Source organism: Lutra lutra, chromosome 2 (genome assembly GCF_902655055.1).
Source record: "Lutra lutra chromosome 2, mLutLut1.2, whole genome shotgun sequence".
Classification (NCBI taxonomy): domain Eukaryota; kingdom Metazoa; phylum Chordata; class Mammalia; order Carnivora; family Mustelidae; genus Lutra; species Lutra lutra.
This window is the reverse complement of record NC_062279.1, coordinates 62,683,795-62,703,339: the sequence shown is the minus strand read 5'-3', so window position 1 is coordinate 62,703,339 and position 19,545 is coordinate 62,683,795. Positions and strand designations below refer to the sequence as shown.

Below are 19,545 nucleotides of genomic sequence, written 5' to 3'. Positions count from 1 at the left end.
TACCCAGTAATGCAATTGCTGGGTGATAGGGTAGCTCTATTTTCAACTTTTTGAGGAACCTCCATGCGGTTTTCCAGAGTGGTTGCACCAGCTTGCATTCCCACCAAAGTGTAGGAGGGTTCTCCTTTCTCCACATCTTCACCAGCATCTGTCATTTCCTGACTTATTAATCTTAACCATTCTGACTGGTGTGAGGTGGTATCTCATTGTGGTTTGATCTTAATTCAAATTCAATACATATAACTTAATTCGACTTCTTTTGTGATAATCTTTTTGATACTTCTTCTCTTACTGTACTTTAAACAAGAAGAATTAAAATATTTAAGTTTTTTTTTTTTTTTTAAGATTTTATTTATTTATTTGTCAGAGAGAGAGAGAGCGAGCGAGCACAGGCAGACAGAGTGGCAGGCAGAGGCAGAGGGAGAAGCAGGCTCCCTACAGAACAAGGAGGCCGATGTGGGACTCGATCCCAGGACGCTGGGATCATGACCTGAGCCGAAGGCAGCGGCTTAACCCACTGAGCCACCCAGGCGTCCCTAAAATATTTAAGTTTTAATGGATGCCACACATTCATTGTGTGTGTGTGTGTGTGTGTGTGTGTGTAAGTATATGTAACTATAACTTTTGTTCCATGAAAGGAAGGTATATGCTGAATGACCTTCAAAGGCTGAAGGAGCCATAAGACCAAAGAGAAAGGCCAGCAAGTCTAGCTTGATGAGAAATGGTTTATTAAGGGGATTTATGGACAGAAGCCTGTATTGCGTGGTTACAAGATGAGTAGATCTCCATCATCCCACCTCCTTTAGGACCTATTTTTATAGTTCTAGAGATTGGGAATACTGAGGGACCACTCAAGAGGAGAATATTTAAGAGTAGGTACATGTCATAGTTATATCTACAGGGAAGATTAAGGGCATTATGACCCAAGGGTGTGCTTAAGGATGTGGTAAACAAAAGGAAAAAAGTAGTCAAGGGTTGAGCAGGAAGAGGGTCTTCGCCAAGAAGGTTTCAGGTCACAGAATAGTCATCATGGCAGATTTGTCTAAAATGACATTAGTCTGGTTCACACAATCTTTTTTCACATGGCTCTTCCTTATATCCTAATTGCTATTTCATTGCCAAAATAAATATCATATTATGTAAAGAGATATATCTATCTTTTTTCCAACACAGAATAGAGTCATTTTTTTTTTAATTGAGGGTGTAGAAGAAGAGGTAATCATTCCCAGGTATTTGCTCATGTACACACATATTCACATGCTTCCAGAAATTTCAAAGTGCTCCTAGGAGAACAGCTCCTGTGTTCTGCAGTATGATGTTGCAGACAATAACAATGCTCTGTGAATAACACTTTGAACACTTGTGACATTTATGCATCTGCACTGCCTGAAGAGCTAACTCTGCTTAAACTCTGGTCCCCAGAGTCTCTGGCCAAAATGAACAACTTCTTTTGTTATTGCTTTATCCAGTTTTGTTTTGTTTTTTTTTTTTCCATCTTTAGTTTCTACTTTTATTTTGTATTGTTAAATTATACTCCAGAGAATTCTTAAAGGTGTTTCTTCCACTGCCCTGTTTTGATGCTACCCCAGATCTATTCTCTATACAAGGACTACAAACATCCATGCCCTACTGCAGTCTTTTATTTGCTTTTTTTTAAATTTTTTTTTAAAGATTTTATTTATTTATTTGAAACAGAGAGAGAGATCACAAGTATGCAGAGAGGCAGGCATAGAGAGAGAGAGGAGAAAGCAGGCTCCCCGCTGAGCAGAGAGCCTGATGCGGGCCTCAATCCCAGGACCCTGAGATCATGACCTGAGCCGAAGGCAGAGGCCTAACCCACTGAGCCACCCAGGCGCCCAATTTGCTTTTGAGCCAACCTACAGACTTCAGTGGTTTCAGTATCACTTAGGAGGAGTGGACTGGCCATCCTGAAGGACTCCTGTTGGGTGATGTCCTTTTCTGACTTGAAGTTCATGAGTGGTATTACTGAGAAGCTCTGTTAAGTAGGGTATAAAGGAATGGTCAAACTGTCCAATTGCTGAAAATCCTGAACTCTTGTGCTGTGCAGATTCTTCAGGCACTGAAGACTGGAGCATAGTCATAGTGTTTTCCAACTAAAGCTTATAGTCCCACGGCAAAGACAGAAGAGTTACCTGTGGTCAATTGTATATGTTTTGGGGATTGTGTTTTGAAAGCAGATCTATCTTACATTGAATTTCCTGGATGACTTCTTTGTTGCTTTGTAGTTGAAGTTGGAAGAAATTCTCAGATGTCTAAAAACTTTTCTGACATTATTTTAGTTGACAAATAGTGTACCGGTGGTCCTGTTTTTAAATGAGTATTATTTAATCCACATTAAACCATCTTTGAGTTCTTACAGGAGTCTAAACTTTATTAAAGTCAAAAGTAATGTTTAGGGAGGGTAAAATCATAAATATGATTCATAAATACTTAAAAAATCAACAGTAGAGCTCCTAGTTGCATAGAAATCTCACTTAGAATTGTACTTTATCTTTGAAAGAAAAACTTCTGGGATTAAGAGTAAACCAGTTTTAGAAAAGAAATCAAATATTATGGAATTTGAAAATCTAATTTGACATATATTAGATTAATGCCCTGTAAAATCCTAGAGTCTGAATTCAGTTTATAAAGTGTTTGACTTAATTCTCATATTTCTTTTTCTCATTTTCCCTTTGTTATTTATGTTTAAATCTTGGTGACTTTTCCTTGTATCAGTTTAAACTTGTAGTACTAAATTCTAAAGGAGAAGGCCCCTCCCTGCCTTTTTTCAGTGAACTTTTGAGGAAGCAGTGGTCAGGAATTTGTGTGTGTGTGTGTTTGAAATTACTCTTTTTATGAATATATAATCCCACAATTTCACCAATGTACATATTTTTTGCTTGCAAATAAGTAGGGATTTAAAAACTGGGCACATAAAGAGCAAGGTTGATAAAGGCCTTTTCATATATTTGTATCCCTAATATGTTTTTATTTTTTAAAAATATGCTGCAGCTGATTGAACTAAATTTGATTTTGACTTGTGCCACAGAACTATAATTCCGTCAAAAACATGTCAATATGCAATATATTTAAAGTGATGTCAGCAACAATTCCTTCTTTATTTAGAGTAATGTAATCTGAAACTCTCAACCTTTTCTACTTTCATGAGCTTTGACTTTCATACCATAATGCATGAAATAATGCATTTTATTTAAAGCTTTTGGTAAAATGTCCATCACTGGAGGGAAAATTTTTATTTAAATAAGTTCCTTCCATTGAATTGGCTTTTCTACCAATATCTTTGTTTCTTTCAATATTCGAAGCCCTTTGAGTTACTTTGGCCTAATTAGTTATCTCCTCACTTAAAAGTTAACATAATGATCCCTCTTTGTGGCCAAAGAATTGAACTAATCAGGGTGTTTAGGGTGGGGAAGAAGATACCCAATGATATCACAGCTAGTTACCTCATTGATTCTCCTCAGATAGACATGATATGTAGCATGTGGGATAGTAGATCTGGGCTAGAGAGAAGAAGGAATAATATTGGAAGTATGTGGAGAGAAAAAACTTTGTAGGTTGACCTATAATCAGAACAATCCATGATGCATAGCAAAGAGAAGAATGACTAGTGGCTTGAATTCAAGGGCCAATGTGGCTTACTTTTATAAGGATATCATACTGATTTTTATGAATGTTAAGTTCTGTAAAGTCCAAATTGAGCAAAGAAAAATGAATTACATACATAATTATCTTCAAATGGGGGGGGGCCTCAGCAGTTAAAGAATACATTGAAATATTCAATAACCAAAGTAGAAACCCTCTTGTAATAATATATTTGTGCTGTGCATTTTACATACTCTCGTTATTTTTGGTTTTTCACTTGTTATTACATGTTAGCACCAGAGAGCATGTCTGCCGTTAGTATTGTTGGGGGCAAAGATATATTAGCACCTGACATCACATCACTCACAGACAGCCATGTTTATTTATTTGTGGAGTGAATTGTTCTATCTCTTATGTGCATCCATTATGACAAGTGCTATTATGGGAAAGGAGGTACGAAATTTAATCAGACGAAAAACCTACCCTGATTGAGCTTCTACTTTATTTTATTTATTTATTTTAAAGATTTTATTTATTTATTTGACAGAGAGAGAGAGAGATCACAAGCAGGCAGACAGGCAAGCAGAGAGAGAGGGGGAAGCAGGCTCTCCACCGCGCAGAGAGCCCGATGCGGGGCTCTATCCCAGGACCCTGGGATCATGACCTGAGTCGAAGGCAAAGCCTTAACCCACTGAGCCACCCAGGCGCCCCGAGCTTCTACTTTAAAAAGAGATATATGTGCACATAAATATATGAAATTTAAGGAAATAGAAACTGTGCGCTTTAGTAGGGAAGTATGTACATGAGGGACAGGTGACATGGTAACAAGGAATGAGAACTCAGATTTGGGGGGAAGATAGAAATGGTCAGGGAGGGCTTCATGGAAGAAGTAGAACTATTGATCAGAGAACATGATTTCTTTTAAACATTTCTGATAGCTGAACAAAGTTCATGTATATCTAATAAGGCATGGCTTTTGAAAAATAGAGATTATTCATTTTATTCTTATGAATAAGAATATGGAGGAATGTGATTCTGTGGATAAGAAAAGGGACTTAGAAGGATAATGTCTTTGAATCTTCTGCAGGTCCTCCATATTTTCATTTGTTCATATTTATTGTATTTGTACATGGTGGGCTCTGTAACCTCTCTAAATAGGTATTGTTAAAAATAAAGTTACAGACTTTTGTCTTGCTGTACTTATAAATGCTCATCTAGTATAATAGGCCTTTACAATTTATGATTTAAACTATAATATTTGCACTTCTTGAAAAAAAATTTTTTTAAATGGCAAACTGCCTTATATCTTTGGCCATGTTCATTAACCACTTTGTTACAGAAAGGTAGAAGAGAAGAGTATGGGGCACCTGTGTGGCTCAGGATTAGCTGTATTAATTGAGATAGATCTTCGGTAGGTATTTGAAACAATTTTACTGTAATTATCTGTAATATTTCTTTGTGATTTTAAATGTGTTTATACTTTGAAATTGGACTTGAGAGCTATGTAGCCTACTCTGAAATCTATAGAGAACTGAGTTTTCAGAAAGTGCTCTGAGTAAATTGCTTTCTCAGGTAGGTTCCAGTATAGAGTTAGATGTGCACAAAGAATTGCCTTTCCCTAAAGACACACTACATGTATTTCCTATTCAGATTGTATTTACTATGGAATTCACTGCACTGCGTAGAGTATTTAAAAACTCATGCCCATTTCAGCTTTCCAAATTTAGTGCTTGAATTTGATAGGTAATGACTTATGAGCATTTTTAATTAGCCTTTCTTTACTTTGTGCTAGAAAGGACTCAGTGTATCATATACTCATTTGTTCAACAAGAGATTTTTGTTGATCCCTATGTTCCCAGGCTCATTACAACATCTTAGTGAACAAGGTAGATGCCCTTCCTGCATTTATAGAGGTTATATTCTAATGTGGAAAGCAAACGTTAAGCAACTACTTAGATGTTACCAAAGAGTACATAGGTGAAGAGAGAATGTATCACAGGTACCATCTCAGTGAATTCCTCTTCCCCCATTTATAAGCTGTGTGATCTTCGATATATTTCTTAATCTTACTGGGATCCATTCTCACATGTGTAAATAGAGATAATAATGCTAACTTCATGGGGTTATTGTGAGACTAAATGAAAAAAATGCATGTGAAAAGTTGGGTACATTGCCTGTTCCATTGTCTATTTAGTAATTATTTCCTATTAAGCTTTAAAGGGAAAGGGTAGGGGAAACCTTCTCTGAGCAATTGACTTTTAAGCTGAGATCTGAACAATGGTAGGAATTTGCTAAATGGAGAACATTACTAAGAGAAAACACCATGTTCAAAGGCCCTGAGGCAGGATTGCCCATGATGTTTCCAAAGAACTGAAAGAAGGCCATTGTGCATGGAGCTCAGAAAATGAAGTGGAAAATGGCTTGAAATGAGGCTGAGGTAGGCTAGAGTAGCTAGATCCCACAGGGTCTCCTGGGCCTTGTTAAAGAGGATTTAGGGCTTTATTCTAAGGGCAATAGGAAGAATGTCCACAGGGAAATGACATGATTAGATTTGAGTTTTAGAAAGATTGTTCTGGCCTTAATATTGAGAATGGTTTGAAATCTTTTATCAAGAATTAAGGGTCTGGGTAGTCTCTAAAGGGACTTTTGGGGACTAATATTGGTGGATATTTTTGCTAGTGTCATCTTCTCAGGTGTTGGTCCCAGAACAATAGTCAGCGATGTAAATGATGTTGTCAATTTCTAGTTTTTAAGTAAATCTGGGGATCATGGCTGTGTGAGTGTGTATATATGTATATACATATATACACAATTATATATAAACATACTATGTATGTGTATGTATACAAATATGTATACACATACAGATATGCACACATGTATTTTTGTGTACACACACACACACGCACATTCTGTCTCCCAATAGGCAGAGATCCCAACATGTTTTTCTCTCTTATTTTTTCCATCTGACCACTCATCTCAATAGTTTTTGAATAATGGCCTATATGTTTAAGAGATGAGGGAGAGAAAATGTATTTACCAATCCTTTTAATCTATAAGGTATAATGACCTATCGTGATTATTACTCTTCACGTGAGATTGGGAATTATTATGTTATACATAACAAACTTTATAATATATATTCCAGAATTTCAATTGCAGAGATGCTGGAGAATCCTGTGTTCTTCTCTGTGTCATGATGAATGCAGCAGTTGTGCATATATAGAAGAATAGATCATGCTGAGCATCCCCTGAGCTCTGTTTGCAGACTAGTCGTATCTTCACCATGACAAAATTCCCACAAGATTTTGAATTATTAATGTCTTGGAATCTGCGAGATTCAGCAGATATGTTCAGTGTTATTAATGGCGGCAAACTTTACCTCTTTTATTTCTGAGACACATAATGAAATGGGGAGTCCCTCAAATAACCACAGTTCGTGTTTAGGTTAATTTTGCCGGGGCCAGTGGGCTTTTGCCTTAATGTGTATAAATACGATTTTCTCTCTTGCCGCAGATTGCGTGGTAGATAGTGAGTGAATTGGCACTAATTTATGAACCCTTCCAGCCTTCTTGGTACTGTACACCCTGTGAGGGCAAGATGGTCTAATGACACTTCCTTCACATAATGAGAGCTTTTAATGACAATTACTGATTTGAGTTAGGGATGTTTGGGGACCTTGCAGAAGATGTATTGACTCTTAGAAGAGGACTTCATGTGCCTTTTGTGTGGCTCAGTCCCTAATAACTGACCAGCAATTTAATGAAATATAGCTCCACTGTCCCAAATATTTGAGTGGACTAGGAACTGAGGGGCTAAGGTATACTTTATTTTTCAACTCAAAATAGGTCAAATAGTTCCAAGAATTCTCTTTGCTTTTAGCAGTGTTTTTAACGCTCCCCCCCCCGCCCCCACCTTGGCTGCACAGATAGACTGTTTTTCTTTTTTGGTAACAAGAAAACCTGTAGTCCAGCCTGCTCTTCTTGGAGACATTGATTTGCACAATCACAAATGGGTACTTGACATTGTTTTCCTCTTCACACATTTTTCAGTGTTCATGTTTGAGGGGCCAATATCTAAAAACTCTGGTATATTCTGTATTAATATATATATGAGAATTGTATTAAAGATTTTTAAAAAGTTGCTCTGGAACATATTAAAAAATAGAGTTAATTGCTGCTTACTGTACTGAGGGCATGGGTTTATATGGTCTGTATGTCTTTTTTTGAGTGAAGCAGAAATTTTCTTCATAAGGGAAGATGACATATTATGTTACATCTTTGTAGACAATTAGAAATTTCAACCACACAGCACATCAACATTAAACTAGCAGGATGATAGCACCCCTTTTGAGCTTCAGCATCTCTCTCCTTGAAGAAAATGAATCAAGATTTGTTAGTCTCTTTTTGCCTTCCAAATTGCTCTGAGTCTTAGTTTGTCCCAAAGTCCCTCTTGCTTTTTTATCATCTCTATATTTACAACCATTTATTTTCATTTTTTTTTTCAATTTGAATTTTCTGTCTTTATGCATGCTAAATCTGAAGTACAATTAAAAGCAAAAAGTACATGCCATGCAGTGCATTTAAACTTGGTACATTTAAATAACTTCAAGTAATCTAACTGATAAAGTAGAAGGGGAAAGGCTCAAGTTTTCTTGACTTCTCTTGCTCAGAAGCTTCCCAGATCTAGGATTCTGATTTAAATAACTATCTTTTACATATTCTGTATCTTTTTCCCATAGTTTCCCAATTCCTAGCAAACTTTAAGCCCTTAATAACTATTAGGGTGAGCAATGCTATCAGTAATTGGAATCACAAAGCATTATGATTGCCTTTTGTTAATTTCAATACAGTTTCTTATGAGCAGGGTTGCTTATAACCCCAAAACCTATTTCCTGTATTCATTTACTTATTCAATGGAGAAGTAATGCACATTTGTTGATTGATTTTTCTGGATAAGGTATAAAATATGAGTAAAATTTAGTCCTTCAAATATCAGAATCTAGGGTGTCTTTAACAAATCTTACCTTTAAATGATTAAAACTCAAACACTCGAACTTTAATGGTGTCATATATATTACACTTTACATTATCATAATCTCAAAAAAATATGATTTGAGACCTCATAGGTTGCATTTATTAACATTTATTGAGCATTTTTAAAGCTAGGTAACTGCTAAATGCTTTTACATCCATTATATCACAAATCCTGCCCAGTGGAGGAATAGTCATCTACATTTTATAGCTCAGGACTCTGAGGTTCATAGGGGCTGGGCAAGTGATTTGCTGAGAGTCTCGTAGCCTGGAGACTAGGCTCCTAATTCCAGGCTCCTTAATTTCAAATTTGGAGTTCGTGTGTATAAAACGGTCAGCTCCTTTCTCCCACTGTTGTGTTAGAAGCTGATTCTTTGACTTGACCACAGAGACTGAGACTAGACCAGTGAGGCTGAAGTTCTCTCTGGGAGTGTGGATCTACTACTTGTCTTGGCACTGCTTCTCTTTTTGAATGAGCTAATAGATTTCATTAAGAGTATGTCTTTAAGGGGTACATGGCTGGCTCAGTAGATGGAGCGTGCAACTCCTGAACTTGGAGTTGTGAGCTTGAGCCCCATGTTGGGTCTAGAAATTACTTAAAAAAATAAAATCTTAAAAAAAGAAAAGATTGTGCGTTTAAAACTAAACACAGTGGTGGTTTGGGAGACTGTCTATATAATTCAGGGAAACAGAATTTGATAAAAGTTGGTTATGTACTAACTTTTTTTCTTTTTTTGTCTCAAGATCAAAGCCTATCAGTTACTTTGGTGTCAGACTTTAAGACAACTGAAATTATAGCTTTAAGACAACTGAAATGATAGCCAAGTTATTTCAAGTCCCACAGCCCTGTTCAGCCGGGAAAGTTGTATTTGGCCTGGTAAGCCTCAGAACTGCGAGAAGTGAACCAGATCCCTTATTTGATAACAGAGGGGCCCTGGCATTAGACTCTTGGCCTGAGCTTTTTCCAAAGTAATAGAAAATATTTAATAGGGAAGTCACAGATTCCCATCAGCAGGATTTTGGTAGAAAAGCAGCTAACATCACCAAGCTCATCACCAGGACCCTCCAAAGAAAAAGTACCTTCATTTTTTATGTGCTTGAAGTACGTGCCTCTAGAAGTATTGGGCTGTTCATGATAAATCAAAAAGTTAAAAGCTAAATCAAGCTATTATAGAGTTCCAGAGATTATTATGTCACTTTTTGCATATAACAGAAAATATCAACTTTTCTTTAATTATCTGTTATTAAGTGTGAGTTATTTTTCTGTTTTGGTTTGGGTTTTTTTGTTGTTGTTGTTTGTTTGGTTGGGTTTTTTTGGCTAAATAACATTAGTCATTGAACTCATCTATCTCTAAGTAGGCACAAACATCCAATTTTAAACAAGTCATTTTACAGCTACAGGTGAAATGAGCAATATAAACAATAACAAGATAAATGTGACAAATTCTAGACCAGTACCCTACCTACATAGACATGTTACTTGAACTCTCTACACTTCTGTTTACTTATAATATGGTAATAACGTCTACTTCATAAGGCTGTTGTGGAGATTAAGTGACACAGTGAATGGCATATATAAAGGGCCTGGTCTTGACAAAAAGAGCTATTATTTTATAATTGGTATTATCACTGCTAAAGTTAAATGATTTGTAGAAAATCACGAAGAATCTCTGTAGGGGTTGGAAATAGAATCTTTTTTTTAAAGATTATTTATTTATTTATCTAAGAGAGAAAAAGACTGAACAAGAGAGACAGAGAGCTAGAGAGAGAGAGAGAGAGAGAGAGAGAGTGAGAATGCACAGGAGCCATGCAAGGGGCAGAGAACCCGACTCCTTGCTGAGCAGGGAGCCTGATGTGGGATTAGATCCTAGGACTCTGGGATCATGTCCTGAGCTGAAGGCAGGTGCTTAACTGATTGAGCTACCCAGGTGCCCTGGAAATAGAATCTTATTTCCCTATGTTTTTCTCACAAGCATACATTTATTCAGTGATTTTGCTGGTTGATTTTGCAGATACTTATTGTTTCCTATTTGCAAGTTGCTGTGTTAAGATCTGTGGAAAATACAAGTTACTGTTGGACATACTTTCTGTCCTTAAGTGCTTGTGACTGTTAGGAATGTGAGACATATACATAAATAATGGTGGTGCCAAGAAGAAAGCAATAAGTGGTATGCAATTGCATAGACAACAGAAGGAAAATTGAGAAGGGAGGCTTCATGGATCAAGGGGCATCTGAGTTGGACCTTGAAGGGCGGATAAGATTTGGATATATGGAAAATGGCAAAAATACATTCCAAGGAAAGGAGACAGTAAATGTATGATACAAGAAGTTGTGGGGTTTTGTTAGGCTGGAGAAAGGATCTATGAAGTGCTAGGAGAGCAGAAAGTATGATGAGGCACAGAATACATGATGAAGTATTTGGATGAGAAGTGTCACAATGTTGGGAAGTCTACCCAGTGGGAGAGAGAGTTGGGAGTAGAGGATTGAAAGAGAGGTGCAAAATGTTAACAATTGGTAATTGGTGAATATAGGTGAGGAGTACATAGATGTTCATTATACCATTCTTGGCAATTTTAACAGAGGTTTGAAATTTAAAAAAAAAAAGTTGAGGGAAAAAGATCCTAAATATATGAGAAACTACTATAATCAATAAGCTAAGGACAAACCACCTGACCAAAAAATGGGCAAAATACAGGACAGGGGATCCTGCAGGACAATATAATGGTCAATAAATGAATAAAAATATGTTCATCCTTTTAGGAGTTAGAGAAATTTGACTTCAAGCAATGAACCACTGCTTTTCATCTACCCAATTACACCATTTTTTAAGTATGATCATATTGTGGGTATCCAGAAAAATGAGATGTTAATACCAACCTTCTGTGATTGCTGTAGGAATTAGAAAGCAGAATCTGTGAAGTGCCTGCCACATAGATCTCAGTAACAACATCTCCTTGTACCATTACTGTTGTCTAGTAAATGATAACGAATACCTGAGCCAGGGTCTGACAGTGCGAATGCAGGGGCATCAGCTGGATTTGGCAGCTGAGTGCCTGTAAGGGAACAAGGAGGGAGGAGTGCTCAGGACAAAATCAGTGTTGTTTGTTTGTAAAAGAGAAATTGCTAAAGATTAAGATACTGCTATGGAAAGGAAGAAATGTTAGCTTCATTGATTGTCTGCCATACTGGTGGTTGAATATTCAGTCTTTTCGGGAAGGGTAGTTGATTCTTAGAAATTAAAGATAGACCCATAATTTGAAGACTTTTTATATAAATGCTCTGTTTTTAGGAATTATAGTCTTAAAGTCTTAAATATATATTATCGGCACACACACCAAAATAGAACAGTAAATGAAAGTATCCCTCTCCAACATCTTCTTTCGGAAAGCCATTGTTAAATTTCTCATGTTTTCTACCAGAAAAATATTTATGACAGAACCAGTATAGTGTGTGTGTATGCCTGTGTCTGTGTGTGTATGTATACCTATGCGTGTGTGTATGCTTTTAATAATTCACAGCAGTGGTAATATATGAATGTCTGGGCCTTACATTTTTTTCCCCCCTTAACTCAATGCAGTCTTCATTCTGTTTTAACATCTGCATAAGAGTCTGTTGACAAGGTGTATCATAATGGATTGAACTAATCCTCCATGAATGAACCTATGAAGTTGTTTTCAGTTTTTTTATTATTATAAACAACTGGTCATGAATATAAATGTTCATTTGTCTTGATGTTTGGTTTTGGAGTATATTGGGAGCATCAGTTCCTAGAAATAGAATTGCTGGGCCATAAGTATTTATATTTTTAATTTTGATCAACAACTTTCCTCTTAAAAGGCTCTACCAGTTTTCTCTCCTCACCAACAGTAGGTATTACCAACTTATAAATTTATTAAGAAAAATTCAATCTTATTTAGATATGTATATATCTAATTTATTATAGTATTACTTATATTATTTATTGTCAATTACAAGTGAGGTTGAGTAGTTTTCAAAATGTTCACTGGCTCTTATATACCTTTTTTGTTTTTAATATAATATTGTAATTTTATATTTCTATAAAATTTTCTACAATAATCCTATAAAATTAATGAACCATTGTCTAAATCCCTATATTTTTATAGGTTGTGTGCTTTAAAAAACTAAAAAAAACCAAAATTATATAATTTATGTATTTAGTTCAATTAATCATTAGCTATCTCTCTCAAGGAACTAGACTAGGCATCATGGATACAAACATGTTCATATCTTTTTATCAGTTTTTCTGTTAATCTTTTACATTGATTTTTTAATTTTTCATAGACTAATAATCTATTTCCATAACATGTGCTGCAAATATTTTCTCCAGTATCTTTTGACTGTATAATTGTTTTTGTCTTATAATTTTTAAAATATACGATTAAATTCAGCAGTCTTTTCCTTTATAGTGGCAAAGATTTTTTTTTTTCTTTAATTACTCTTAGTTTGTTTGGGCTGCCATTAACAAAATATCATAGACTGGGTGGCTTAAACAACAGAAATTTATTTCTCCCAGTGGCTAAGAACTCCAAAATCAAGGTGCAGAGAGATCAGTTCTTGGCAAAGGATCTTTTTTGGGCTTGTGTATGGATTCCTTCTAGCTGTGTTCTCACATGGTAGAGAGAGAGAGATTGAAATCTCTGGTGTCTCCTCCTCTTCTTAAAGACACTAGCCCTATAATTTAGAGCCCTACTCTTGTGACCTCATTTAACCTTAACCGCCAGAAGGCCTTATCACCACATACATTCACAGTATGGGTTAGCACTTCAACATATGAATTTGGGGTGAAGGGGCATAATTCAGTCCACAGCAATTACCAAGTTTTATTTTATATTCTGTATTAATCCACCAAATAGCAGTTTTGAGTATCTTGTGAAGTCTTTGTTGGTCCTTAGTCATTGATATTGCTTGAGTTAGTGTACACATTTCTTCAGAGCAAGAATATAATTTTATTCTAGTACCCCTGCACTCATCTTAAGGGCCCCTCCCATTGGTTTATTCTGAGTGGGCAGACTATAAATACAATATTAGACTCGAGAGAAAAGCTGATACAGTAACTTCAATGTGTGTGTGGAAACCGAGACCCAAAGTGGTTGAAGTGACTTCCTCAAATTTTATGGTTAATCAGTACCAGGATTTGGAGTGGAATCCTGGTCTTTTTGACTTCTGTCTAATGTTGTTTCTTCAATATGTGAATGGACATCTATCAAATACTTAGGACATGCTTGGCACCTAATAATGCTCCTAACTTTTAGTATTACTACTTTGCTGATGTCATCATCACCATCATCATTATTCATAAAGAGCCCAGGTTCTGAAGCTAAACTGAGACTGAATTTCAGTGACAGAAGCAGTTACTTGTTAGTGTTTCTGAGCCTCGGCTTTCTTGACCATAAAAGGGGTTGATAATGGAACCTGTGTTATAGGGAGTTGGGAGAAATAGTTGTTTAATTGTTTGTTTATTTAATATATACAAAGTGCTTGGAGCAGTACTTGGAACAAAATAATCATTATATAAAATATTCACTATGATTGTTGTAGAAATACCCAGTCTCGAGGTTCCTGGGTGGCTCAGAGGGTTGGGCCTATGCATTCGGCTCAGGTCATGGTCTCAGGGTCCTGGGATCTGGCCCCCCGTCGAGCTTTCGGCTCAGCGGGGAGCCTGTTTACCCCTCTCTCCCTTTCTGCCTGCCTCTCTGCCTACTTGTGGTCTCTCTCTCTCTATCAAATAGATAAATAAATAAATAAAATCTTTAAAAAGAAAGAAAGAAAGAAAGAAATATCCAGTCTCCTAGAATCAACTTGAACCAATTAATCTTGTCTAGTTGCTTACCTTTATCTTCTGAATTCATGACTGTAAGCACACTCTAAAGTGGTCACTGGAACAATAAGAAATGCTCAGTTATGATATGTGATGAAGAAGCAGAACACAGCGGAGAAAGAGACAGATTGAATGTTCAATTGTTTCAGAGGCCTATGTGCAAAAAGAACGTGTGGGAGCTGTGCAAGAAGGAGGTGAGGGGATGAGAAGAGGAGTTTAGAAGATAGAAGCTTTCACTAATATTTATGAGATTTAATCCTCCTCTTTCCCTCCTCCCAATACTGATAGAAAGGCGTAACTCATTTGATTGTGTTTTACCTATTGTACTTCAGAGAAACTGTGTTTTTTCACAAATTGAAGATTTGTGACAACCCTGAACTGAGCAAGTCTGTTGGTGCCATTTTTCCAATAGCATTTGTTTACTTCATGTCCCTGTTTCACATTTTGGTAATTCTCACAGTATTTCAAACTTTTACGTTGTTATTATATTTGTTATGGTGATCTACAATCAGTGACCTTTGATATTACTATTGTAATTGTTTTGGGGAGCCACTAACTGTACCCATGTAAGATGGTGAACTGAACTGATAAATGTTGTGTGTGTTTTGACTGCTCCACTGCTTCCCTCATCTCTCTCCTCTTCTTGGGCCTTGTTACTCCCTGAGACACAGCAATATGAAATTAGACCAAGTAATAACCCTATAGTACCTCAAAGTCTTCAGGTGAGAGGAAGAGTCATATGTCTCTCTAAATCAAAAGCAAGTCCTGGATGGTTAGCTCAGTTGGTTAGAGCCTGGTGCTAATAAATCAAAAGCAATAAATGATTAACTTAGCAAGAAAGACATGTCAAAAGCCAAGATAGGCTGTTAAGCTAGATGTCTTGTGCAAACAGCCAACTTCTGAGTGCAAAGGAAAAGTTCTTGAAGGAGATAAAAAATGCTTCTCCAGTGAACACACAAGTACTAAGAAAGCAAAACAGTCTAATTGCTGATATGGAGAAAGTCCGAGTGGTCTAGATAGAAAATCAAATCAGCCACAACATTCCCTTAAGCCAAAGCCTAATCCAGAGCAAGGCCCTAACTCTCTTCAGTTCTGTGAAGGCTGGGAGAGGTAAGGAAGCTGAGGAGGAAAAGTCTGAAGCTAGCAGAGGTGGGTTCATGAAATTTGAGGAAAGGTGCCGTCTCTGGGACATCAAAGTGCAAGGTGAAGCAGCAGGTGCAGATGGAGAAATTCCAGCAAGTTCTCCTGAAGATCCAGCTAAGATAATTCATGAAGGTGGCTACACTAAACAACAGATTTTCAATGTAGACAAAATATCCTTATACTGGAAGAAGATGCCATCTAGGACTTTCATAGCTAGAGAAGAGAAATCACTGCCTGGCTTCAAAGCTTCAAAGGACAGGCTGACTCTTTCATTAGAGGCTAGTGCACACAATAACTTTAAGTTGAAACCAATGCTTATTTATCATTCTGAGTCCTCATGCCCTTAAGATTTATGCTAAAGCTGCTTTATAAAACAACAAAGCCTGGATGACAGCATATCTCTTTATGACATGGTTTACTAAATATTTTAAGCCCACTATGGAGACCTACTGCTCAAAAAAAAAAAAAAAAGATTCTTTTCAAAATATGACTTCTCATTGACAATACACCTACTCACCCAAGAGCTCTGATGGAGAGGGACAAAGAAATGAATGTTGTTTTCATGCCTGTTAACACAGCATCACTTCTGCAGCCTATGGATCAGGGCCAATTTTGACTCTCAAGTCTTATTATTTAGGAAATACATTTCCTAAGGCTATAGCTGTTCTAGGTGGTGATTCCTTTCATGGATTTGGGAAAGTAAGTTTAAAACTTTCTGGAAAGGATTCACCATTCTAGATTCCATGAAAAACATTTGTGATTCATGAGAAGAGTTCAAAATAACATAAACAGGAGCTGGGGAAATGTTGAGGCCAATCCTCATGAGGGGTTCAAGACTTCAGTGGAAGGAAGTACCTGATGATATGGTAGAACTGGCAGGAGAACTAGAATTAGAAGTGGAACCTGAAGGTAGGACTAAATTGCTATAATCTTATAATAGAACTGGAATGGATGTAGAATTGCTTCTTAGGAATGAACAAAGAAAGTGGTTTCTTGAATGGCATTTATTCTGTGAAGATTGTTGAAATGACAACCAAGGATTGAGAATATTACATAGAGTTGGTTTATAAAGAAAGCAGCAACAGGGTTTGAGAAGACAGATTCCAATTTTGGAAGAAGTTCTCCTATGGGTAATATGCTATCAAACAGCATTTCGGTGTTGCCCAGAAATCATTCATGAAAGGACGAGTCAATCAATGCAGCAGACTTCATTGTTGTCTTATTTTAAGAAATTGCTGTAGCCACCTGATCAGTCAGCAGCCATCAACATTTAGTCAAGACCCTCCACCAGAAGAAAGATTATGGCTCTCTGAAAGCGCAGATGATGATTAGCATTTTTTAGTAGTAAAGCATTTTTTATTTAAATTCAAGTTAGTTAACATATAATGTTTCAGGAGTAAAATTTAGTTTCTCATAACTTACATAAAACACCCAGTACTCATCCCCAGAAGTGTCCTTCTTAATGCCTTTCATCCATTTAGCACATCCCTTCCCCTCCTCCCCTCAGTAACCCTGTTTGTTCTCTATACTTAAAGGTCTCTTATGGTTTACCTCCCTCTTTGTTTTCATTTTACTTTATTTTTCCTTCCCTTCCCCTGTCTTCATCTGAGTTCCACAAAGGAGTGAAATCGTAGAATATGTGTCTTTCTCTAACTGACATATTTCACTTAACATAATACACTCTAGTTCCAACCACGTTGTTGCAAAAGGTGAGATTTCTTTCTTTTTAATGACTGAGTAATATTCCATTGTGTATATATACCACATCTTCTTTATCCATTCATCAATCAATGGACATTTGAGCTTTTTCCATAATTTGGTTACTGTGGACGTTGCTGCTATAAACATTGGGGTACTTGTGCCTCTTTGAATCACTATTTTTGTATCCTTTGGATAAAAATCTAGTGGTACAGTTGCTGAGTGGTTGGGTAGTTTTGTTTTTAACTTTTTATTTTATTTTATTATGTTATGTTAGTCACCATAGAGTACATCATTAGTTTTTGATGTAGTGTTCCAAGATTCATTGTTTGCGTATGACACCCAGTGCTCCATGCAATATGTGTCTTCCTTAACACCCATCACTGGGCTAACCTACCCTCCCACCCCTTCCCCTCTAAAACCCTTAGTTTGTTTCTTGGAGTCCATAGTCTCTCATGTTTCTTCTCCCCCTCTGATTCCCACACCCTTCATTTTTCCCTTCCTTCTCCTAATGTCCTCCATGCTATTCCTTATCTTCCACAAATAAGTGAAACCATATGATAATTGACTTTCTCTGCTTAACTTATTTCACTTAGCATAAGTCCCATCCATGCTGATGCAAAAGTTGGGTATTCATCCTTTCTGATGACTGAGTAATATTCCATTGTATATATGGACCACATCTTCTTTATCCATTCATCTGTTGAAGGGCATCTTGGCTCTTTCCACAGTTTGGCTATTGTGGATATTGCTGCTATGAACATGGGGGTGCATGTGCCCCTTCTTTTCACTACATCTATATCTTTGGGGTAAATACCGAGTAGTGCAGTTGCAGGCTCATAGGGCAGCTCTATTTTTAACTTTCTGAGGAACCTCCACACTGTTTTCTACAGTGGCTGCACCAATTTGCATTCCAACCCACAGTGCAAAGGTTTCTCTGCATCCTCACCAATATATGTTGTTTCCTGAGTTGTTAATTTTAGCCATTCTGACAGGTGTGAGGTGGTATCTCAATGTGATTTTGATTTGTATTTCCCTGATGACTGAGTGATGTTGAGCATTTCATCATGTGTCTATTAGCCATTTGTATGTCTTCTTTGGAGAATGTCTGTTCATGTCTTCTACCTATTTCTTAACTGGATTATTTATTTTTGGAGTGTTGATTTTGATGAGTTCTTTATAGATTCTGGATACTAATCCTGTGTCTGATACATCATTTGCAAATATCTTCTCCCATTCTGTAACAGTAAAGTATTTTTAAACTAAACTATGTACCTTTTTTTTTTTAGACAGAATGCTATTGCCCACTTAATAGACTATAAGACAGTGTAAACATAATTTTTATATGCACTAGGAAATAAAAAAATTCATTTGACTCACTTTATTGTGATTTTTGCTCTATTCCAGTGGTCTATAGCCAAACCCACAATATCTCTGAGTTGTTCCTGTAATTATATCTTCAAATATTTGGGGCTTATAATAGAGGAGAGTTTCATAAGTCAAGACTGAGTTTTATATTCCTCTTATGTGCAAAAATATAAATGTTATGAAAAGGAAAGTCAGGAAATAAGGTGCTAATCTTACAAGAAATTTGAAATAAATGATGTGATTTTAAACACATCTGGAATATTTTTAATCTCTGGGTTTGGAATGTTGTTCTGGAAGGAGATACTACTATGTATTAAGAATCACTTCATTCTTAGCACTGCTTGGTTCCAATGTGAGCATCTTTTTTTTTTTTTTTTTTTTAAAGATTTTATTTATTTGGCAGAGAGATCACAAGCAGGCAGAGAGAGAGGAGGAAGCAGGCTCCCTGCTGAGCGGAGAGCCCGATGCGGGGCTCGATCCCAGGACTCTGAGATCATGACCTGAGCCGAAGGCAGCGGCTTAACCCACTGAGCCACCCAGGCGCCCCCAATGTGAGCATCTTTTATACAGCTCTTTATACAGTAGCTTTTAAAAATTTTCAATATGCTATGTTAATTCTTAGACTATTAGGCCCCCTGCCTTTCCTACTTATTTGAAGAGCACAATTCAAAGTCAATTTTTAAAATACATAAATCTCACCATTTAACATTACCCGTTTCACGCTCTTATTCAGTAAGTCCACTCACTGAGTGCCTGCTATGTATCAGTGCTCTACTCATCACTAAGGACACAAAAATGAAAACAGCCCCAGTGCTCCCCCATCCAACCCTCAGGAGTTTATAGTCTTTTGGGTGAAACAG

The 19,545-nt window shown here is 36.7% G+C and overlaps 1 protein-coding gene across 4 annotated transcripts in view; it reads left to right on the top strand.

Moving 5' to 3' along the window:
* SLC10A7 (solute carrier family 10 member 7) overlaps nucleotides 1-19,545 on the top strand; it is a 253,644-nt gene that overhangs the window by 118,144 nt on the left and 115,955 nt on the right. Inside the window, exon 6 of one of the 4 annotated variants that reach the window (XM_047717582.1) lies at nucleotides 6,766-6,852. The exons of 2 other annotated variants lie outside the window; for them this stretch is intronic. In XM_047717582.1, the coding sequence (XP_047573538.1) occupies nucleotides 6,766-6,837 (72 nt within the window). In that variant the 3' untranslated portion in view covers nucleotides 6,838-6,852. Of the gene's footprint in view, nucleotides 1-5,179; nucleotides 5,222-6,765; nucleotides 6,853-19,545 lie in introns of those variants that run through there. One more of the 4 variants, XM_047717583.1, reaches the window with a different exon arrangement.